Genomic DNA, 19528 nt, shown 5'->3' with positions numbered 1-19528 from the left:
CACCACCCTCTGGCATCTGTCCGTCACACAGCTCATAATCTAGTACACCACGGTGGGTCCTATCTTCAGCCTGTCAAATTTATTCGAGCCTCCTGTGAGGAACTGTGTCAAAGGCTTTGCTGAAATCTATGTGGATTACACCTATCGCATGTCCTTGATTCAATTCCCTGGTCACCCAGTCAAAGAATTCAATGAAATTCGTTTGGCATGATTTACCTTTATTATGATGTGTAAGTGTGTATGTGCTCCCAATGCGCTCCAAAATGTACTTACCGTGTGGCTCTTGCGGTAATTTCATTTTTGGTATGCGTTCACTACGTGCATCTGAAAATTTTTTCTTTTCTGGAGTTCAAGTGGCATCTGACACACGTAGGTTATTACTGCCCAAATTCTTTACCACTAGGTCTATAGCTGGTGGTAAGATTTGAGACCCAAAATGGACACGCGGCAATTTTGCTGCACTTCCATTTTGGGGGGGGGGGGGCATTTTTTATAGGCTCACTGAAAAATAATTATGTACGCACCCAAAAACCACAGGCCACTTTTTACTACAGCTTAGTAAAAGGACCCCCAAACGTTTACTATACTTACATCAAGAAACTCCTGAGGCAGTCACATTTAGCTGACACAACGTGCCACGTCAAGTCTTTATTACACACAAGTAAAGACAGTCATTTCTGTGAAGTGTCATCATCCATTTCCCACTCTCCAGGTGTGGACCCTGGAGTAAAACGCCACTAAATCCCACCTTGAGAAAAGACAGATTTTTGCCTAGTATGGCTGACTTTTTCAGTCATATTAAAATCATCACCAAGTATTAATCCACCCTCTGCTTTTATCTTGTATAAGCTAATGGTTTCAAAAAAGACTCCCTGATCCATATTGAGTAGGGTGTACAAATGGCTGTCCTAGCTCCACTTTAAGGAGAATATAACAGACAACCTATCCCTAACTATTTCTTGAACACTGGGAGACAGAATATCAAGAACAATATCCCTTCACTAAACCTGCCCCTGAGAACTGCCATATCCTGTTCTGTAGAGCCTCAGGGACTCTGTGGAAACCTCAGATTGTTCCAGCGAGCGTGGTTCTCTCCATCCTTGATACTGAGCAGCAAATCTTCCTGCTTAGTCTACATAACTGTGCACTGCTTCTGCAATTCTAACACATCCGGGTCATGCTCAATAACCTTTCTTTGAACTCATTAAGATGCAAATCCATCTCATTTGTCTTCTAATACAGACCTTCCACATCAGCATATAAATCCTGTTTAAGGCCCACAATTTCAGATTTCAACTCCTTTTTCCACGAGCATAGTGCCTCTTTACTCACAAACAAATGTTCTTCTGGAGAAAAAGTCTTCTAGCAGTATATCTCAAGGGCTGTCAGTCAGCTTCACCTGTACAGCCGCCATCTTGGAAGACCTGCAGGCATAAATTTTTATGTCCACTTTTGTTTTTTGGTTCACCATGTATGTGATCAAGACAGTTTCACCTCTCGGTTGAGCGTAAGAGATCATCTCCAGCATGGCTAATTATTGTTAAATTGAGCGGGGTACTAGGGAGCTCTCCAACTAAGCGAATGATGTTGCTTTCTTCTCCGGTTGTGATTCTTTTGATGCCTTTAATGCATGGTGTGATTACGACCATCCCTTTCTATAAGATATGTTATGAACTCTAGAAGGCAACAACCCCATCCCTTTCTTTGTTATGGTATGAACTCCAGAAGGAAACTCTGACATGATGCAAGTACAACAAGGGTTAGTGAATTTGAGAGATTAGGATCCTATTCATCATATCTTGGCTTAGGAGTGAGGTTCATTACCATCATTGTATGCGCAAAATGAATCCATTTGACATTACTGCCCTGAAGAAAAGCCTTCAAGTGACAAGCAGATCTACCTGAATCAGTGTAGTGCTGCATTTTTTTAAATTATTTTAAACCAGTGTTACTCATGACTTTTACAAAAGAGACATCTTCCTTAAAGGTGTGCTGGGTGCTCTAAAGAAATCTTACATCTTGCTGTGGGCAATTACATGGCACCTGTGACTGCAGGCAGGCAGGCAGGCAGCCAGGAATACACCTCTTACGCCATGTCTTTCAAAACATGCTTTTCTGGTAATTCGTTGACAAGACTGGACAGTACAGATAAGTCTAAAAATAGAGTAAAAATTGACATTTATTACAAATAGAGACTATGATCGTGCAGCGTGATGGCACAGTTACAACAAAGCTAAATCCAGCCCAGCAGAGACAAGGCCAAGTATAAACCAGTGGACACACTGAAAAAAAAAATGCATTAAAAATGATCTGAGACTTTAACTGGAGCCAATTTAATTGTATCAAGAAAAGAGCACAGTGTGTGTGTCTCATTGAACCAACAGCAGAACTCAAAATGTAAATCATAGGGTTGCTCTAGTGAAATGGAATTACATAAAACCTGAATTATTCAGTTTGTGTTACAGTGGTAGGCAATTGTTTTCTGTCAACTTATATATTTGCAGATCCAATAACCTGAGGTAAGGCTGCCGGATCTGGTTAACATATACAACTAAAGCAAAATGTCTTTGGTTTAATGAACAAAACATTACATTTAGAACAGTAAACACAAAAAAAACTTTAATCCCTTTATCTTTCTGTAAAAAGCAAAAACTGTTTTAACTCTTGATTATGTAAACAAATGATAAATGGACAAATACATCTTTGGCTGCATGTAACCACGTTAAGTTTTTTTCTGTTCAGAATTTCCCCCCCCAGTTAGTTCAGCTAATACGTAATAGTTACGTAAAGCATAATTCACCCACCTTTGGAGTCCTTGTCTGTGATCATGTGAAATACATTTAGTACAAAACCTCATACAGTGTACAATGACAGTAAAAACAGAAAAACCCAAAACACTTGCTCTGTACAACCGTTAGGTACAGAAGTGTGTTCAAGGGCAAAGTTGCCACAATTTTCAGAACATTAATATACAAAAAAAAATGCCCGCATCCTCCCCCTCTCATTAAAGGCTTTTGTCCTTGATAATTCTTTCAAATGTAATGACAATGTTAAGTATAATCATAATTCTAGCTCCCATCTTAAACGTTTTTCAAATATTTTGTATCCCTTTATTAGCCACTGCATTGTTACATTGTGGTGAAGGCCTGACTAAAAGCAGCTGAACAGAACAGTAATACTGACAACACCATCTTACACAAGTAGCTAAACACTGAAATAAAGGCAGTGAAAGTTTAATGTGGAGACTTCACACATCACCACCAGCAGGGAAGAGGCTTCTATGTCAGTCCAATTTCTTCAAGCACACTCCGCGGGGTCTCTGCTTCCTGGCAGGATGGGAAAAGAAAGCAAGATAGTGGTAAACGGGGTAATTTTCTGGTTCATGGTCATCTAGAAGTGGTCAAGATTAGGTTATTTTTAAAAAGCCAGATCACAAACTTAGCAAGGCTATGATTACAAAACTTATGAAGGGAAAAAAAAAGGGCGGGGCACATAATTCAAGATAAATCTATGGGGGTGGTAAAAATCAAAGAAATCCATGGGCATTAAGACCACTGAAAATAAATTCTACAAAAAGCCACAGCCATACAACAAAATCCACCATAAAACAAAACAACGCAAATAATGAAATCAAACATAGATAATAAAAAATTCAGGCATTTGCTATCCAAAGCAGCATTCCTCAAATCAGTCACCCAGCCAGTCAGGATTTCAGAATATCCATAATGAATATGCATGAGATAGATTTGCATACTAAGGAGGCAGTGCATGCAAATTTATCTCCTATTCATTGTGGGTATCCTGAAAACCTGACTGGCTGGTTGTCCACTGAGGACTGGGTTGCAGTGATGATCCTAGGTCGGCTGCCACCCGGGGCAGATCGCCGATGCGCACCCCCCCCCCCCTCCCCGGGTGCTTCTTTAGCTGTGGGGAGCAGCTGCACGGCTCTCGGCTCCGCTGGCTCCCTCTGCCCCGGAACAGGAAGTAACCTGTTCCAGGGCAGAGGGAGCATGGAACCAGCGGAGCCGACAGGTGCGCGGCACCCCCCCAGTAGCATGCACCCGGGGCGGACCGCCCCCACCGCCCCGCCCTTGGTACGCTGCTGCTGGGTTGAGAAACACATCTAAAAACTTAGGGGCCCTTTTACTAAGCCACATAAGCGTCTACGCGTGCCCAATGCGCGCCAATTTAGAGTTACTGCCTGGCTACCGTATGGCTCTTGCGGTAATTTCATTTTTGGCACGCGTCCGATATGTGCGTCCAAAAAATAATTTTTATTTTCTGGCGCGCGTAGTGGCATTTGACGCACGTAGGTCATTACTGGCCGAGACCTTACCGCTAAGTCGATGGCTGGCAGTAAGTTCTCGGACCCAAAATGGACACGCGCCGATTTTTATTTTACCGCACGTCCATTTTCGGCAAAAATTTTAAAAAGGCATTTTTTTTTTGCAGGTGCGCTGAAAAATGGATCTGTGCGCGCCCAAAACATGTGCCTACACTACCGCAGGCCATTTTTCAGCGCACCTTGGTAAAAGGACCCCTTAATATTTCTCCTTCCCAGAAATCAGAACTAGATCGCTAAATGCTTCCCTTACATGTCTACAATTGCAAGCTTGTGCACTAAATTCAGCTGTATTTTTGTTTTTTCCTTTTTGTAAGCTGGGACCCTGCAGCCACCACTTATGTTAACTAATTTCCTTAGTGCATTTTAAAGCTAATTTGTGTATGTAGCTTGCTTTAAAAAAAACCCCAAAAAGAAACAAGCTCTGAAAATTTAACTTAAAAAAACCATGACTTTTTGTTTCAGATTTGGATTTTGTTATAGACTTGTGATTTTTGCAATTTATTTCTGATAAAGCTGTAGTATCAAAACTGTATTACCTAAAATTATAGTACATCATTATACTCACTCAGGGGGAGATGCACAGAACTCTGGCGCTGTTCTCTACAGTGCTGGAAAACACTAGACAACACTTTATTTTTTTTTTCTCTTTTTTTTTAACGACCAATATTCAACACTAACAGAATGCAAATTATATGCACACTAATAGTGTTGAGCGTTGGTTAGTAAAGGGATCAGAATGTTCCGGGGGGGGGGGGGGGGGGGGTCCTCTTAAACTGCCCTCGCTGGGTTGTACATGCTTCATCGGCAGCAGTTACATTTTCTCTTAGCTGTGATCACTGCATCCTTACCTCAGCACAACCATTTCTCCTCAGAGGAAGGAAAAACGGCACTACAAACAGGACAGGAAGTAGGGAAGTGACCCTTCCGACAGCTCAGAGCTGTCGGTAGTTTTAGTCATTAGGGCAGGGGGGATTTCTGTGCGCCACTTTTTTTTCAGCACTGGTGGGGAAATTGGTAATGAGCTCATTTTAATACTAGTGAGCTCATTAGCGCAGGACTTGTGGTCACGGTAAAGTAGTGGCCAAAAGCCTCTGTGAATTAGCTGCACGATAATGTTTCATTTAGACTTGCTAAAAAGTCTAAATGAGACGCCGCAAGCCCGATTTGGCTTTGTGCATCTGCCCCTCAAGGTGGCTTAAAGTTTAAAACTGAAAAAAAGTTACAACAATGGAACACACTGCAACACAGAATATACGTGCAGGAATGAGCCACAAAAACGACAAATTAATGGAGCAAGCTCATGCCACTGATTCTATTTGGTGTTTTTATTTTAGCAGGGGCTAGACCGTTGATACAGTATCCCTTCCAATCTGCACCAGCCTGCAGTTTCACTAGGAGTATTCTGCCACTGATAATAAAGTAGTATAGAGTTGGAACCAGTGCGGTCAAGAGTGTTGTGCATGTCTTTTGGCTTCAGTGGCTCCTATGGTCTGATCCAAACACACAGTACCAGTGGTTCAGAATGGAGCCACAAGATAAATTACAACAATAGATTAATAATAAACTAATTATATAGGCAACTAAGTTCTCTTTTATGCTATAGTGCAGACTAAATATCTGTTAGCCCCATTAGGATGGTCTGTATTTTAGCACAGTTTAGCATCCATTTATGTTCAGAGTATCATCTAAACCCTGATAAGAGAAGTATAAACCCACTGATTAAACAAGTCAGACAAAAACCCTTTCACTATGCTTCATTAAGTGTAATGTGTGCCTAACAGTTTAAAATGGCGGAACATGGGACGAGCTCAGGTATTTATTTATTTACTTTATTTATTTGTTGCATTTGTATCTCACATTTTCCCACCTATTTGCAGACTCAATGTGGCTTACAACAATACATCATGGCAAGCGCTAATCAAGAGTAGATAAACAATTAGTTACATAGAGAACTGTGTAACATATAATCAATTCACAAAAATAAATAAATAAAATAAAATCAGAAAACCGTCAATCTTTCACGTACTTGGTGACGAGGTATCCCGCGGTAAGTGCTATTTTAGCACACGCTAATCTACATATTAAAAAAATGTTCTGTTTTTTTTGGGGAGGGGGTGTCAGGAGCATTCCTGCGTTAATCAGCGCAGCTACATTACCGTATACTAACTAGATAGGGCGTGGTTACATGAGCCCTTAACCGTCTACAAAATGGATGGCAGTAATAATTTGTTCTTTTTTTTAATGGCCATATGCTACTGGCAACGTTAACACATTTTAAACTTTCTTGAACTCCTCAAAAATGGCTATACAAGTTTACCGTCAAACTTAAAAAGCACCCAAAAGTGAACCAATATGTAAGACAAACTGTTATCACATACTATATAGGCAGGAGAAAACGACCTCAGACATCGCAAAGGATTCCACTCGTCCCTGACACTGGCAGATCACAGTCTTTAATTTTCAGCAATCAATGTAATCACGGGTCCAAAAAACTCCTTGCCAAAAAACATGAAAAACTATTTTTTCATGCTTTTTATGTGCATGTTAAAAACAAACTGTGCTTAACTTTCTTCTATATAACCAGTTTCATAATCAGGAATTTGTCCGCAGCAACAATATCAAAATCAACTCTGCACATTCGGTGACACATCTCAAAAACTTAGTTCTAGTATTTAAAAAAAGTATGTGATACAGTTTGTCTGTTACACATTGATTCACTTTTGGGTGTTTGAACATTAGCATATGGCCATCAATAGAAAAAACCCCGGAAAAGCTGCAATTTTACGGCCACAGCAAAAAGGACCTTTACGCATGGAAAAACCCATTGCAAGGGTGCGCTAAGGCCACTTTTTGCTCCAGCTTAGTAAAAGGGCCCCTAGTATAATAAAAATTCTGTTCAGTAAATGGTGGTACCTCTTGAAGCAGCAATAACTTCAGCTAAGTATCTCCAGTAATTTTCAATCACTTTATCATAGGCTGTTGAATTATTAGTTTTTCTTTTTGGCTTAATTTTATGACCCACTTTGATTCTTATGTAGAAATAGGTGGGATACAAATGCAGGAATGGTATGGTATGGTTTTGCCTCATTTCACCATGCAGAACCCTTTAAACTTTGGCAGTCAGGGCTTCCTTTTATGAACAGCTTGCTTAAAAAGATGGACTGGAACAAGCTGGAACAGGCTGAGTGGAGCAGGCTGGAATAGATGGACTGGAACAGTCTGGAGCCTGGAGCAGACGGACAGGAACAGGATGGAATAGACAGACTGGAACAAGCTGGAACGGGCGGCCTGGAGTAAGCTGGAACAAGTTGGAGCAGAAGACAGCGGAGCAGTAGGGCTGGGACACGCTGGAACAGACGGACTGGAACAAGCTGGAACGGACAGACTGGAGCAAGCTGGAACAGATGGACTGGAACAAGCTGGGCCAAGCTGGAACAGACTGGGACTGGCTGGACAGAAGGTCAGGAACAAGCTGGAACAGATAAGCTGGGACGAGTTGGAGCAGAAGACAGCAGAGCAGCAGGACCAGAGCAAGCCGGAATAGACGGATTGAGAGAAGTAGAAGCAGAGGAGAGCAGAGCAGCGGACTGGAACAGGCCAGAGCAAGCTGGCGGCAGGGCAAGGCAAGGATCAGAGCCGGCAGGGATCACGAAGGCAAGAGAATGGGTCTGAGGGGGAGAGGATCAACACCAGGGCCTAGGGATTAGCTGCCTAGGTCACCTGGCTCCCCAAGCTCCTCTCAGAAGGATCAACATCAGGGCCTGTGGGTCAACTGCCCCAGGTCTCCTGGCTCCCCACGCCAAAGGGACAGAGCTGCAATCGAGTAGCAGTTATTCTCTTATTTTTGCAAAACAAAACATTTGTTTTTATGAACAAAAGGCTCAACTGTTGGACTCAGTAATGTAGAGGTGGACAGAAAATCACTTATGCAGTAATTACTCAGGACTTGTTTGGCAAAAGGTGATGATCAGTACCTAACTGGCCTTTAGGTTTGCATAAGGCTGACTCCCAATGAAAGGAATAATGCCAAAGTGGAAATATATTATTTATTATATATAAATATAATTAGCAATACAGCCAAGCAAAATGCAACAAAAATAATATTATGTACACCTCCAAAAATATACTGATTATTTTATATATATATATATATATATATATATATACTAGTAAAAAAGGCCCGTTTCCGAAACCAATGAAACGGGCGCTAGCATGTGGCTTTGTGTGTGTGTGTGTGTGAGTGTTTCTCCCCTCCCCCCGGTCTATTTTTGCACATACCCACAGCAGGAATATTCTTCTCTCGTTCCAGCGGTGGTTCTGTGCTCTCCGTGCTGCACAGATAATGAGCCATTCTGCTGGGGAATGCTCCTCCCTTATTGTCACGTAGTTTCCTCTGATTGATCCGTCTTACGTTGCCTAGTGTTGCCTGGGAACGGTGTTGTGATGGTCCTTTGTGTTTCAGAATGTTGAGGGTGTTTTTTCTGATTGGTCCGTCATGTGAGGGCGGGGCAGAGAGACATGGTCAGTGTTGTGGCTTCACCACCATGAATCCATGAACCCTTCAGGGAGTGACTGAGCGACTTCAGAACGTTGTCTTCAGAACGTTGAGGGTGAGTTTTATTATAGTAGATATATATATATATAACTATACAACTATAATTTCTTGAGAAAAGATGACCAATAGTAGCAGTATTAGGCTAATAACCACAGGACCTGTTGTAACCAACCATTTGCAGGCAAAGACGAAAGCTAACTAACCCTGAGCTAGAAGAAAAATTCCTGCAAGCTCACCCTTAAGGTCCTGTAGGTTCAAAGGGGTGATGAATCGGCTTCTCTTCTAGGCTCTAGCAGATTACCTGCGAGCTCTGATAGATCAAGAATAGTCCAAAGTCCCTGCTCTGTGCAGCTGGTTACTCAGTTCACAGAGAGCCACAGAACCGCTTCTGAACTTGTCCTTGTGAGCTCTTAGCACAAAGAATCACAGTTCATAGGAAAAATAGTCTCTAGCTCCTCAGCAAGAGCATTATACACCATGCAATCTTCTTCTCTTCTCCAACACTGGCATCCCTCTCAGTCCAGGTGACACATATGAACCAATCACAAATGGTGTACTTCTGTCCAGCAGAATTCACAGTCATGTGATTCCAGCAAAGAATCTCTTATCAGTCACAAGCCTGATGGTAGCAAACTGCCCTCCATGGTTCACAGATGCTCCTGGAGACTCTGTCTCTGTAAGTCATGCTCCTGCACACCTTCCCAGGAGATAACTGAAAGGCTAATGTATGTGCACATGTCTTTGGATGAAGCCAGCACAGCTATGCCAGGTAGTAGTTTTCCTTTGTAGGAAAGCTGGTTTCTGATGTACTCAGGCCTCAGCTGCAGAATCCATATTAGATCAGGAAAAGATGGTTCAGACTCACCAGGCCTCTGACCAGCAAAGATGAGAGAGCAGGAAAAGACCCCTACAGCAATCCGGACAACGCTATTCAGAAGCATTTTGGTGAATCTGAAGTGGGCAGAAGTTCTTTTGGAAATAAGTGGCTTTTTAGCACCCTTTCCATGACCACCTATTTCCATTTCATTTATTCCTTGATAGTTGACACATGAAATCTCACATCAGCCACCACCTACAGCTCTTTAGGTATTAGTCTGGAATCCTTTGTTATTTTGGGGTGATCTTGGCAGGATAATCACTGTTGTGTGGAGTCCCTATAGTCTTCAACTTTTTCCATCTGTAGGCTATAACTGAGGACAGAACTCCAAAAGCTTAAAAATGGTCTTGCGATTCTGTTAAGACTAACGAGCAGCAACTATTTATTTTTGTAGGTCCTGACCTAAGGCAAGCTATTCATTAGGATTTATTTATTGCCTTTTCAAAGAAATTCACCCAAGACAGTGTACAAGTATAACCCAGGTATAGCAATAAACAATTACAGCAATAATAATATTCAAATAACAGTATGTTATAGCACAGTACGCTATTTACAATGTCAATAAACATCTTAACAGACAATATACAGGGTAAGCAGGGCTAGAACCTATAGACAGATGAAACAGTAGCAAGAGTGCGAAGGATAACTAACATAAGGAAAAATTACACACAGAGTTAGAAAAGGTCTGTGTGTGGTAGGCAAGTTCTGCTGCAGTAAATGTCACCGTGGATAAGATGTTAAAAACTTCTGCTCAGTGTGCTGCTGCGGCGGCTAAGAAAGCGCACAGAATGTTGAGTATTATTAGGAAAGGGATGGAAAACAAACACGAGGACGTTATAATGCCGTTGTATCGCTCCATGGTGCGACCGCACCTAGAATATTGTGTCCAATTCTGGTCGCCGCATCTCAAAAAAGATATAAAGTAATTGCAGAAGGTGCAGAGAAGGACGATGAAAATGATAAAGGGAATGGAACGACTTCCCTGAGGGCGGCCGAGGGGTGATAATGATAGAAGTCTACAAGATAATGAGCGGAGTAGAGCGGACAGATGTGAAGCGTTTATTTACACTTTCAAACAACAACAAAACCAGGGGACACAAGATGAAGCTAGAATACGGTAGATTTAAAACAAACAGGAGAAAGTTTTTCTTTACTCAGCCTGTAGTTAAGACTCTGGAACTCGTTGCCGGAAAATGTAGTGACAGCAGCTGGCCTTACGGAATTTAAAGGGGGTTTGGATGGATTCCTGAGGGAAAAGTCCATTGAACATTATTAAGAATTAAGTTTTTTTTTTTTGGGGGGGGGGGGGGGGGGGGGTTGCCGGGTTCTTGAAGCCTGGATTGGCCACTGTCAGAGACAGGATGCTGGGCTTGATGGACCCTTGGTCTTTTTCCAGTATGGTGGTGCTTATGTACTTATGTAATTTTAGGGGCCCTTTTACTAAGCTGCGTGGGCACCTATGCGCACCTAACGCATGTCAATTTTGAGTTACCACCCAGCTACTGCGTGGCCCTTGCGGTAATTTTATTTTTGACACGTGTCCACTACGCGCGCTGGAAAATATTCTTATTTTCTGGCACGTGGGTAGTAATCGGCATTTTTCGCACGTAGACCATTACTGCCCAGTTACCGATTCTGTTCAATATATTTGTGAGTGACACTGCCGAAGGGTTAGAAGGAAAAGTTTGCCTATTTGCGGATGATACAAAGATTTGCAACAGAGTGGACACCCGGGAGGGAGTGGAAAGCATGAAAAAGGATCTGAGGAAGCTAGAAGAATGGTCTAAGGTTTGGCAATTAAAATTCAATGCGAAGAAATGCAAAGTGATGCACTTAGGGAGTAGAAACCCATGAGACATATGTTAGGCGGTGAGAGTCTGATAGGTACTGAGGGGGAGAGGGATCTTGGGGATCTGAAGGTGACAAAACAGTGTGACAAGGCGAGAAGGTTGCTATGCTGTATAGAGAGAGGTGTGATCAGCAGAAGAAAGGAAGTGTTAATGCCCATGTAAAGGTCGTTGGTGAGGCCCCACCTGGAGTATTGTGTTCAGTTCTGGAGGCCATACCTTGCGAAGGATGTTAAAAAAAAATGGAAGCGGTGCAAAGAAAAGCTACAAGAATGGTATGGCATTTGCGTTCCAAGACGTATGAAGAGAGGCTTGCTGACCTGAACATGTATACCCTGGAGGAAAAGAGGAACAGGGGTGATATAAAACAGACGTTCAAATATTTGAAAGGTATTAATCCGCAAACAAATCTTTTCCGGAGATGGGATGCCGGTAGAACGAGAGGACATGAAATGAGATTGAAGGGGGGCAGACTCAGGAAAGATGTCAGGAAGTATTTTTTCACAGAGAGAGTGGTAGATACTTGGAATGCCCTCCCACGGGAGGTGGTGGAGATGAAAACGGTAACGGAATCCTGTGCAGAAGGAATGGATCTTCAGAAGCTTATCCGAAATTGGGTGGCGGAGCAGGTGGGGGGAAGAGGGGTTGGTGGTTGGGAGGCGAGGATAGTGGAGGGCAGACTTATACGGTCTGTGCCAGAGCCGGTGATGGGAGGCGGGGAATCCTGCTGGGCAGACTTATACGGTCTGTGCCCTGAAAAAGACAGGTACAAATCAAGGTAAGGTATACACATATGAATTTATCTTGTGGGCAGACTGGATGGACCATGCAGGTCTTTTTCTGCCGTCATCTACTATGTTACCGCGTGAGACCTTACCACTAGGTCAAGGTCTGGCGGTAAGGTCTCAGACCCAAAATGGACGCACAGCAATTTTCATTTTGCTGCACGTTCATTTTCAGCAAAAATTTTAAAAGGCATTTTTTCACAGGTGCGCTGAAAAATGATTCTGTGCATGCCCATAACACGCGTCTACACTACCGTAGGCAATTTTTCAGTACACCTTTGTAAAAGGCCCCTTAGTTCCTTGTGTCTGTGAATAGCTCATTGCTTCATCTATTAAAGGCTTGGAAGAGTCAGGCTTTCACCAAATTCCTTAAGTCGAGATAGTCTTGTGTAAGAAAAAATGTTTCTGGGAGTGCATTCCAGTGTGGTGGCTACTCTGGAGAAGCAAGGGTATGGTTGGGGACACTCCTTGAGAGGACCTTTGTGACTGTGGAGGTGCATAAAGGAAGATCCTGTTCTTCAAGTACTTTGGCTTGATTCTTTTAAATACCTTGATCAGAGAGTTTTAACTTTAGCCCTGCATTGTACTGGTAAGCCTGTGCACCATTTTGCAGAAACAGTGTAATGTAATCAAGTCGCTTACAGATAAGTACACGCCCTCACGTAAGTGAAGCATTAAATACCTCTACATAAATGGGAAAAAGGGGCAACGTCTGGAAAGTATATATTAATGCCCAAAGTATGGGAAATAAGGTTTTAGACCTTGAGGAAAAGGCTGATTTGGATTTAGTGATGATCACAGAGAACTATGACTGGGATACAGTTATACCAGGCTATCATCTGTTCAGGAAAGACAAGGTAGGAAGGGAGGGGGAGTGGCACATGTTAAAGAGAATATTAAATTAGAATCAACTATAACAATCTGAGATGAGAATAAGTTATATATCAATATCCAAATAGCGTACAGTTCTTAACTGAAACGCAACCGATACTAGGAGCTAAAGTAAACCACTGACCTTGAAGCAGTTTATGAAACGCTGGCCACCGTCAGTCACCGGTTTACTGTGGAGTGATTCGGTCACTGACTTTTCACACCATCAGTCACTGCAACACTCACATATATATTTTTTACCTTTTGATTGAAAGCATCTTTAAAACTAGATACAAATTTTCAAGGGCTGTTCATTTAACGCATTTTAACACAATTAATGTGTTAAAATTTTAAACTTGCAATAATAATTTTAACGTGATTAATCGCGTCATGCTGGTCTCTCCTACAGCTGGCCCCCTCCATCTCTGGTGCTCCTGCAGCTTATTCTCTCCTACCTGCCGCCGTACACCAGCAGCCTTTTCTCTCCTGCCCGCCAACCTCCGAACTTGCCTTGTACACATGGCGGCATTAAGCACATGCTGCTCCATTCCTCTCTTTAACCGGAGCCCTCCCTCTATAGTGTCCCGCCTTCTCTGATGAAACTTCCTGTTTCCTGCTGCAGGAGTCGGACGCTAGAGAGGGAGAGCTCCAGTTACAGAAAGGAATGGAGCAGCATGTGCTTAATGCCACCGTGTGCACAAGGCAAGTTCGGAGGGTGGCGGGGGTGGGATGAGATGCCAGACAGTGCTGTGGCAGCAGAGAAAAGGCTGTTGGTGTGTGGTGGACAGGAGAGAACAAGCTGAAGGAGCATCGGGGAGGGAGGGGGACAGTGGTAGGAGAGAAAAATATATGTAGGAGGAAGGGTCAGAGTCACGGAGTGGTAGGAAAGAACAGAAAAGACCGTTGGGGGTTAGGAGAGAATGCGGGGCAGCTGGAGAGAAAAAGCTGCAGGAGCTCCCGGGGAAGGGGAAACGAAATTGTGCCAATGGAGCGGAAGGGAAGGAATGACATGAGATGCTGCCTATATAGAGAAAGAGAAGGGTAGAGAAGAGAGATGATGCCCAAAGAGAGGAGAGGAAGGGAAGAGAAGAGAAGAGAAGAGAGATGGATGAGATGGTGCCCATAGAGAGGAAGGGAAAAGGAGAAGAGAGGAGATGGTGCTCATGGGGTGGGAGGAGAGACCGAAGGAGAGAGGAGATGGTACCCATGGATGAAGGGGAAAGGAAGGGACAGAAACAAGACAGATATAAGGAGAAAGAAAAATGGCAGAAAGTTGAATGTGAAAGATGTTATAGGGGAAGAAGTGAAGAAGAGAGGAGGAGGAGGAAAGAAAAGAAATAGGAGAGGAGGAGGCCATGAAAGTTCAGAGCACAGATAGAGGAACAGAACCAGAGACAGGGAATAAGATGATTGGAAAAATAAAATCATCAGACAACAAAGGTAAGAGAAATGATTTTATTTTCAGTTTAGTAACCGAAGTACAGTATGTCAGATTTGAGAAATTACATCTGCAGTCTATATTTTGAACTATACAGATGAAAATGCGAGGACACAGCGCGCGATTAAACATTTGAATCGCGATCAGCCATGCATGTAACCTTTTTTATGGGTGAGCAGCCCTAAAATTTTCACATATACTTTGTTGGCAGCAGAGGAAGGTTTATGCCGATGATGAATTGTTTTAGTTCTTAAGGGTAAAGTTTTTGCAGTTCGTTGAGGCTTTTTCCTTCCTTTATTTTTGACTAGGCTTTTATTTAACTGAGAACTATACACTACTTGGATAAATGTCATATTAAAGCCACACAACTGCAGGGCCTACACAGTAAGGAAGAGGCACTGTGGGTGAATCTGGAAAGAGAGAATGGCAAATGTATTTGCATTGGTGTGATGTACAGGCCTTCTTGAAATGGACAGAGATTTAATTAAAGGCATTCAAAATATAGCTGTTAAAGAGGAAGAAGTACTAATAGGTGAATTTAACATGCCAGCTGTTGACTGGGGCATCCCTATTGTGGGGTCTTTTAGAAGCAGGGAGATTCTGGATTCTCTACAGGGGAAACTATTCCAGCAGTTGGTAACAGAACCCACGTGGGATGGGGCCATACTGGACTTAGTGCTTAATAAAGAGGACAGTGCTCATTTTCAAAGCACTTAGGCACACAAAGTACCACAGGTTACTATGGTACTTTGTATGTCTAAGTGCTTTGAAAATGAGCCCCAAATTATACTATTCTGGGAATCCTTTGTATCTCTCAAATTTAGTCCCGCTTTACACCCCTGCCCACCAACTCAGGTCCTTGGATTCCAACAGATTGTTATATGACTAGGGTTGGGAATAACCAAACACATGAACTCGTTATCCAGCTTTCTCTTATCTGGCGCCTTCCCTTTGGAACAGTCTTCCGAGAACAATACATTCTGAACAATCCTTTAAAAGGTTTAAATCCCTTTTGAAAGCCCATTTCTTCCAGCAGGCCTTCTGTTAATGTTCCTGTCTCTTTAATCGCTGGTATGACTCTTGGTTTATAGCTTGTCCCCCCCCCCATCCCCCTCCTCCCCCCTTGGACGAATGACCTTGGGCGAGTGTATGTTTTCTGTCCTATATGGCTTTCTTTACTACTTTTTATGGGCTTGTTTCCATTGTAAACTGCTTAGATCTTTCTATGTTGATATATGGTATCTCTGTGTTACATATAGTAACATAGTAGATGATGGCAGATAAAGACCTGTACGGTCCATCCAGTCTCCCTAACAAGATAAACCCATAGCACATGGTACGACAGGATACAACATATGTATACTTGACCTTGATTTGTTCTAGCCAAATTGTTGTGGTGTGTTAACCTAGCTGATGAAAGCTCCTTTTGAGCCACTCAATACCTGTGAAGTACCTGACCTACAAAGTCCTATTTGGTGACAGAAACTTGTGCACACAGATTAAGTGAACTCCAGTCTGTAGTAAGTAATCCAAATTATACTAAGCTTTATAACAGGATAGTTCTTCAGGCTCATCCTAATTTCTTCATTAGGATTTTCTCAGATTTCCATCTTAATCAGGCAAACATTCTGCCAATATATTTCCCTAGGCCTCATGCCCACAAAGGTGAAAGCACATTGCACACACTGGATTACAAGAGAACGTTAGCCTTCAACTTGGAGAAGACTAAAACCCTTAGAAAACCCAGGCAATGTTTTCTTTCTTTTGACTCCAACTATGGATTGTCATCATCAAATGCACTCCATTCCCTTCACTTATACCCAGGCTGGCTTGACAAGATTGATTTAGTATCTCATAATGACAGAACTACAGTTGCATCAGAGGCCCACTTGAGATCAGGCTCCAGGGAGGAAATCTGGAAAGCTACATCATGGATTTCTGTCCATGTAGTCACATCACATTACTGTTTAAAAAGAGATTCCCGATTCCACAGTAGTTTGGCCAGTCTGTCCTCCAGATTGGCCAAACCTCTCTGGGGTTTGCCACCGAAATAATGCTGATGTATAATTCATACAGCATATTCCATGTTGTTTATTTTAATCTTTTTTCTGTTGAAAGCAGCTTGTAATTAGAGTGTTGTAAGGACTTGCTATGATGCTTGTCCTTAGAGAAACCCAAGTCATTTGCCTATAAGAAGTGTTCTCCATACACAGCAGGATACAAATCCTCACATACCCTTCCCACCTCTGCAAGAAGCTCTCTTCTCATCTAAGCTTGTATAAAGACTGAGGTGGTCTTGCACAGTATGTTAAGTGGCATGCGGGTATGGTGAGCCTTCTCAAAAACTTCAATGAATCCTGCTGAAGAAGCGTTCACCCACTGGGATTTGTCAGTGATGTGACTATACAGTGAGGACTAGTATCCTGTTGTCCATACAGAACATCTGCTAAAGGTAAATAACTTGGTTTTCCCTGATAGCTCACAGGAACCTCAGTTGGCTGGAGTGATGCCTTCAGTATGGTGCACCCTCATTACTGCTCAATGATTGGCAGGAATGGCCAAAAGTAAATGTCTGCTCTCTTCTCTCCCTTCCCAGCCCCTGCGTGTGACCTCTGCGACACCCTGTCACCAAGTTTACCTAGTCAAATGTATTTTATGCTTACATTTGGTCATATAACTACTGATAATGCTGTTAACACAATGTAAGTTTATGTCAAGCTATGCCTGCTGTACACCACCTTAGCTGAATCTCTTCATAAAGGTGGCTAATAATAATAAATCCAATTCTGTAGGCTCTGAGGAATGAAGGATCTTAACCCATTACCAACCCCTCTCCCTACACACACACTGGAATGGCCTGTGCCACAGGGCTGGCTTTTGACAGGATCAGGTTATGCAGTATTACTGTTTAACTACAACTTGCTTCAGTGAAAATATATTGGACCTGTGCTTAAAAGTTCCGGGTTAGGTGGGTAAACGTACTTAGTTGGTAGGATCTTGCATATGAATACTTAGGCCGATGCAACGGGAGCAAACTTTTAATCTTCTTTGAGGCGTATTTTCAAAGCACTTAGACTTACTACTACTACTTGACATTTCTAAAGCGCTACTAGGGTTACGCAGCGCTGTACAATTTAACATAGAAGGACAGTCCCAATTGTGTAAATGTAAGTGCTTTGAAAATACGACTCTGTGTGTGGTAAAATGTGAAATAGTGTGTATTTGAGATTGCACACCTTATTTTCCATTTCAGCCCATGAAAATGACTTTGCTACATTTTTCAGCTTTGCAAACATAGGTTTATGCGTATGAACATTTAAATTAAATTGAGTAATTGTATGAAAAACTTTGTAAACCAGCTCATTAACGATTGGTGCACAGTAAAATTACACAAAAAATATCTCTGACTGGAATTTGCAAAACACTAACTTTAGCTCAATGAGGAATTGCTTAAGTTTTTGTAAAAAAAAAAAACTTCATAGGAAAACGGCATTTCTCCACTGGGTTTATCTGCATGGATGACCTATCATTTCTTCAGCTTAATATATCAGCTTCTAGATAGAAAGAATCTGTATTAAGAGGACACATATTGAAAGAGCTAATCTTGTTCACAAAAAGCAGGTTGAATCACATGGAGGAGAGAGAGAAATGCTTCCCAGAGTTGTCTTATGCAAGTCAGATTAATCCTGGCCAAGTTGTACGGTTTAAAAGTATGGATGTGCATTCTCTGAAACCTTATTTCTTTCAGAAAAGGGATACTGTATCTTCTTATGAAAGCAGAATCATACTTTAATGGTGCTCATACAGTATTAAAGAAAACTTACTTTAGCATCCTAAAACAAGGCATGGCATAAAGCAAGGAAAAGAAAGATTATATTAAGAAGCACACCTTCAAAAAAAACTCTCCTATTGTAATGTTTACCTAAATGCCTGTGGCATAAGAAGCCGTATGGTGGTCAAAACACAGTGCCAGATCAAATGACCAAATATCAAAATTGCATATACGTTTTGTCTTAAAACTACAACTCAAACTGAAATGGTTTTTTTATGTCAACCCTAACGCTACGTTCGACCCTGAAATATCTGCCTACCCATTTTGTGCCCATGAGAAAAACCTTTTCTAAATCAAATCTAATGCCCTCAATGTGACCCTCAGGTTGCAAGATCCCTTTGTTACCACTGATCATGAAAATCAATTTGTGTTTCTCATGCTACCATAGCTACTATCCAAGCATCTGATACGTTGCCATCACTGGGTGGGCACCACGCTGCTGTATAAACAAAGAAATGAAAACAACAAATTAAGTACCACCTGAAAGTTTCACAAATATGAAACACAGCAAGCACTGCCAATGAAATATTTATAGAAAGTAAAGTTACTAGAATGACTGCTGCATATACTATGAACAAAAGTGACTAGCACCTATGCAAAGATTTTCTACAGACAGTGCTTGGGCTGTGAAACATCTCGGCTGATTTGAATGGCAGAGGTGCAGGATGTTGGCAGGTGTGCTGACCTCTCAAAGAATCCATCCTTCCCAGCTAAAACCTGTGTAGGTGCCTTGTCAGGACTCAGTAACAGGCCAAGGAAACATTATTTTTTACATATTCAAGAGTGTAAAAGCAGGCTAGTTCTTAGCTATCCATGGCATTGCAGTACAGAATTGTGGCTTTTAACTGAAGAGCCCTTTCTCTTAGTGAAGGCAGCAATGAGGAGTCTGAAGGAACACAGCTTTACAGCAGTCAGGAGGAAAAAAATCTTTTTGGAAATAATCACTAAAATGTATAGCACTTTAGCAATCACCCAGCTC

At 42.1% G+C, this 19528-nt stretch overlaps 1 protein-coding gene across 2 annotated transcripts in view; it reads right to left on the bottom strand.

The window, feature by feature from the left end:
- Positions 1-1921: 1921 nt before the first annotated feature.
- The window catches only part of AP1S2 (adaptor related protein complex 1 subunit sigma 2), an 80015-nt gene continuing 62408 nt past the window's right edge, over positions 1922-19528 (bottom strand). For both annotated transcript variants that reach the window (XR_003942027.1, XM_030202311.1), the window contains one exon: positions 1922-3326. Coding sequence is in view for 1 of the 2 variants with exons in the window: in XM_030202311.1 (XP_030058171.1) it covers positions 3279-3326 (48 nt within the window). In the remaining variant the exon portion in view is untranslated. The remainder of the gene's footprint in view (positions 3327-19528) is intronic.

Source organism: Microcaecilia unicolor, chromosome 4, assembly GCF_901765095.1.
Source record: "Microcaecilia unicolor chromosome 4, aMicUni1.1, whole genome shotgun sequence".
NCBI lineage: Eukaryota > Metazoa > Chordata > Amphibia > Gymnophiona > Siphonopidae > Microcaecilia > Microcaecilia unicolor.
The sequence above is the reverse complement of the archived record's forward strand: the minus strand, read 5'-3'. Positions and strand labels throughout refer to the sequence as shown.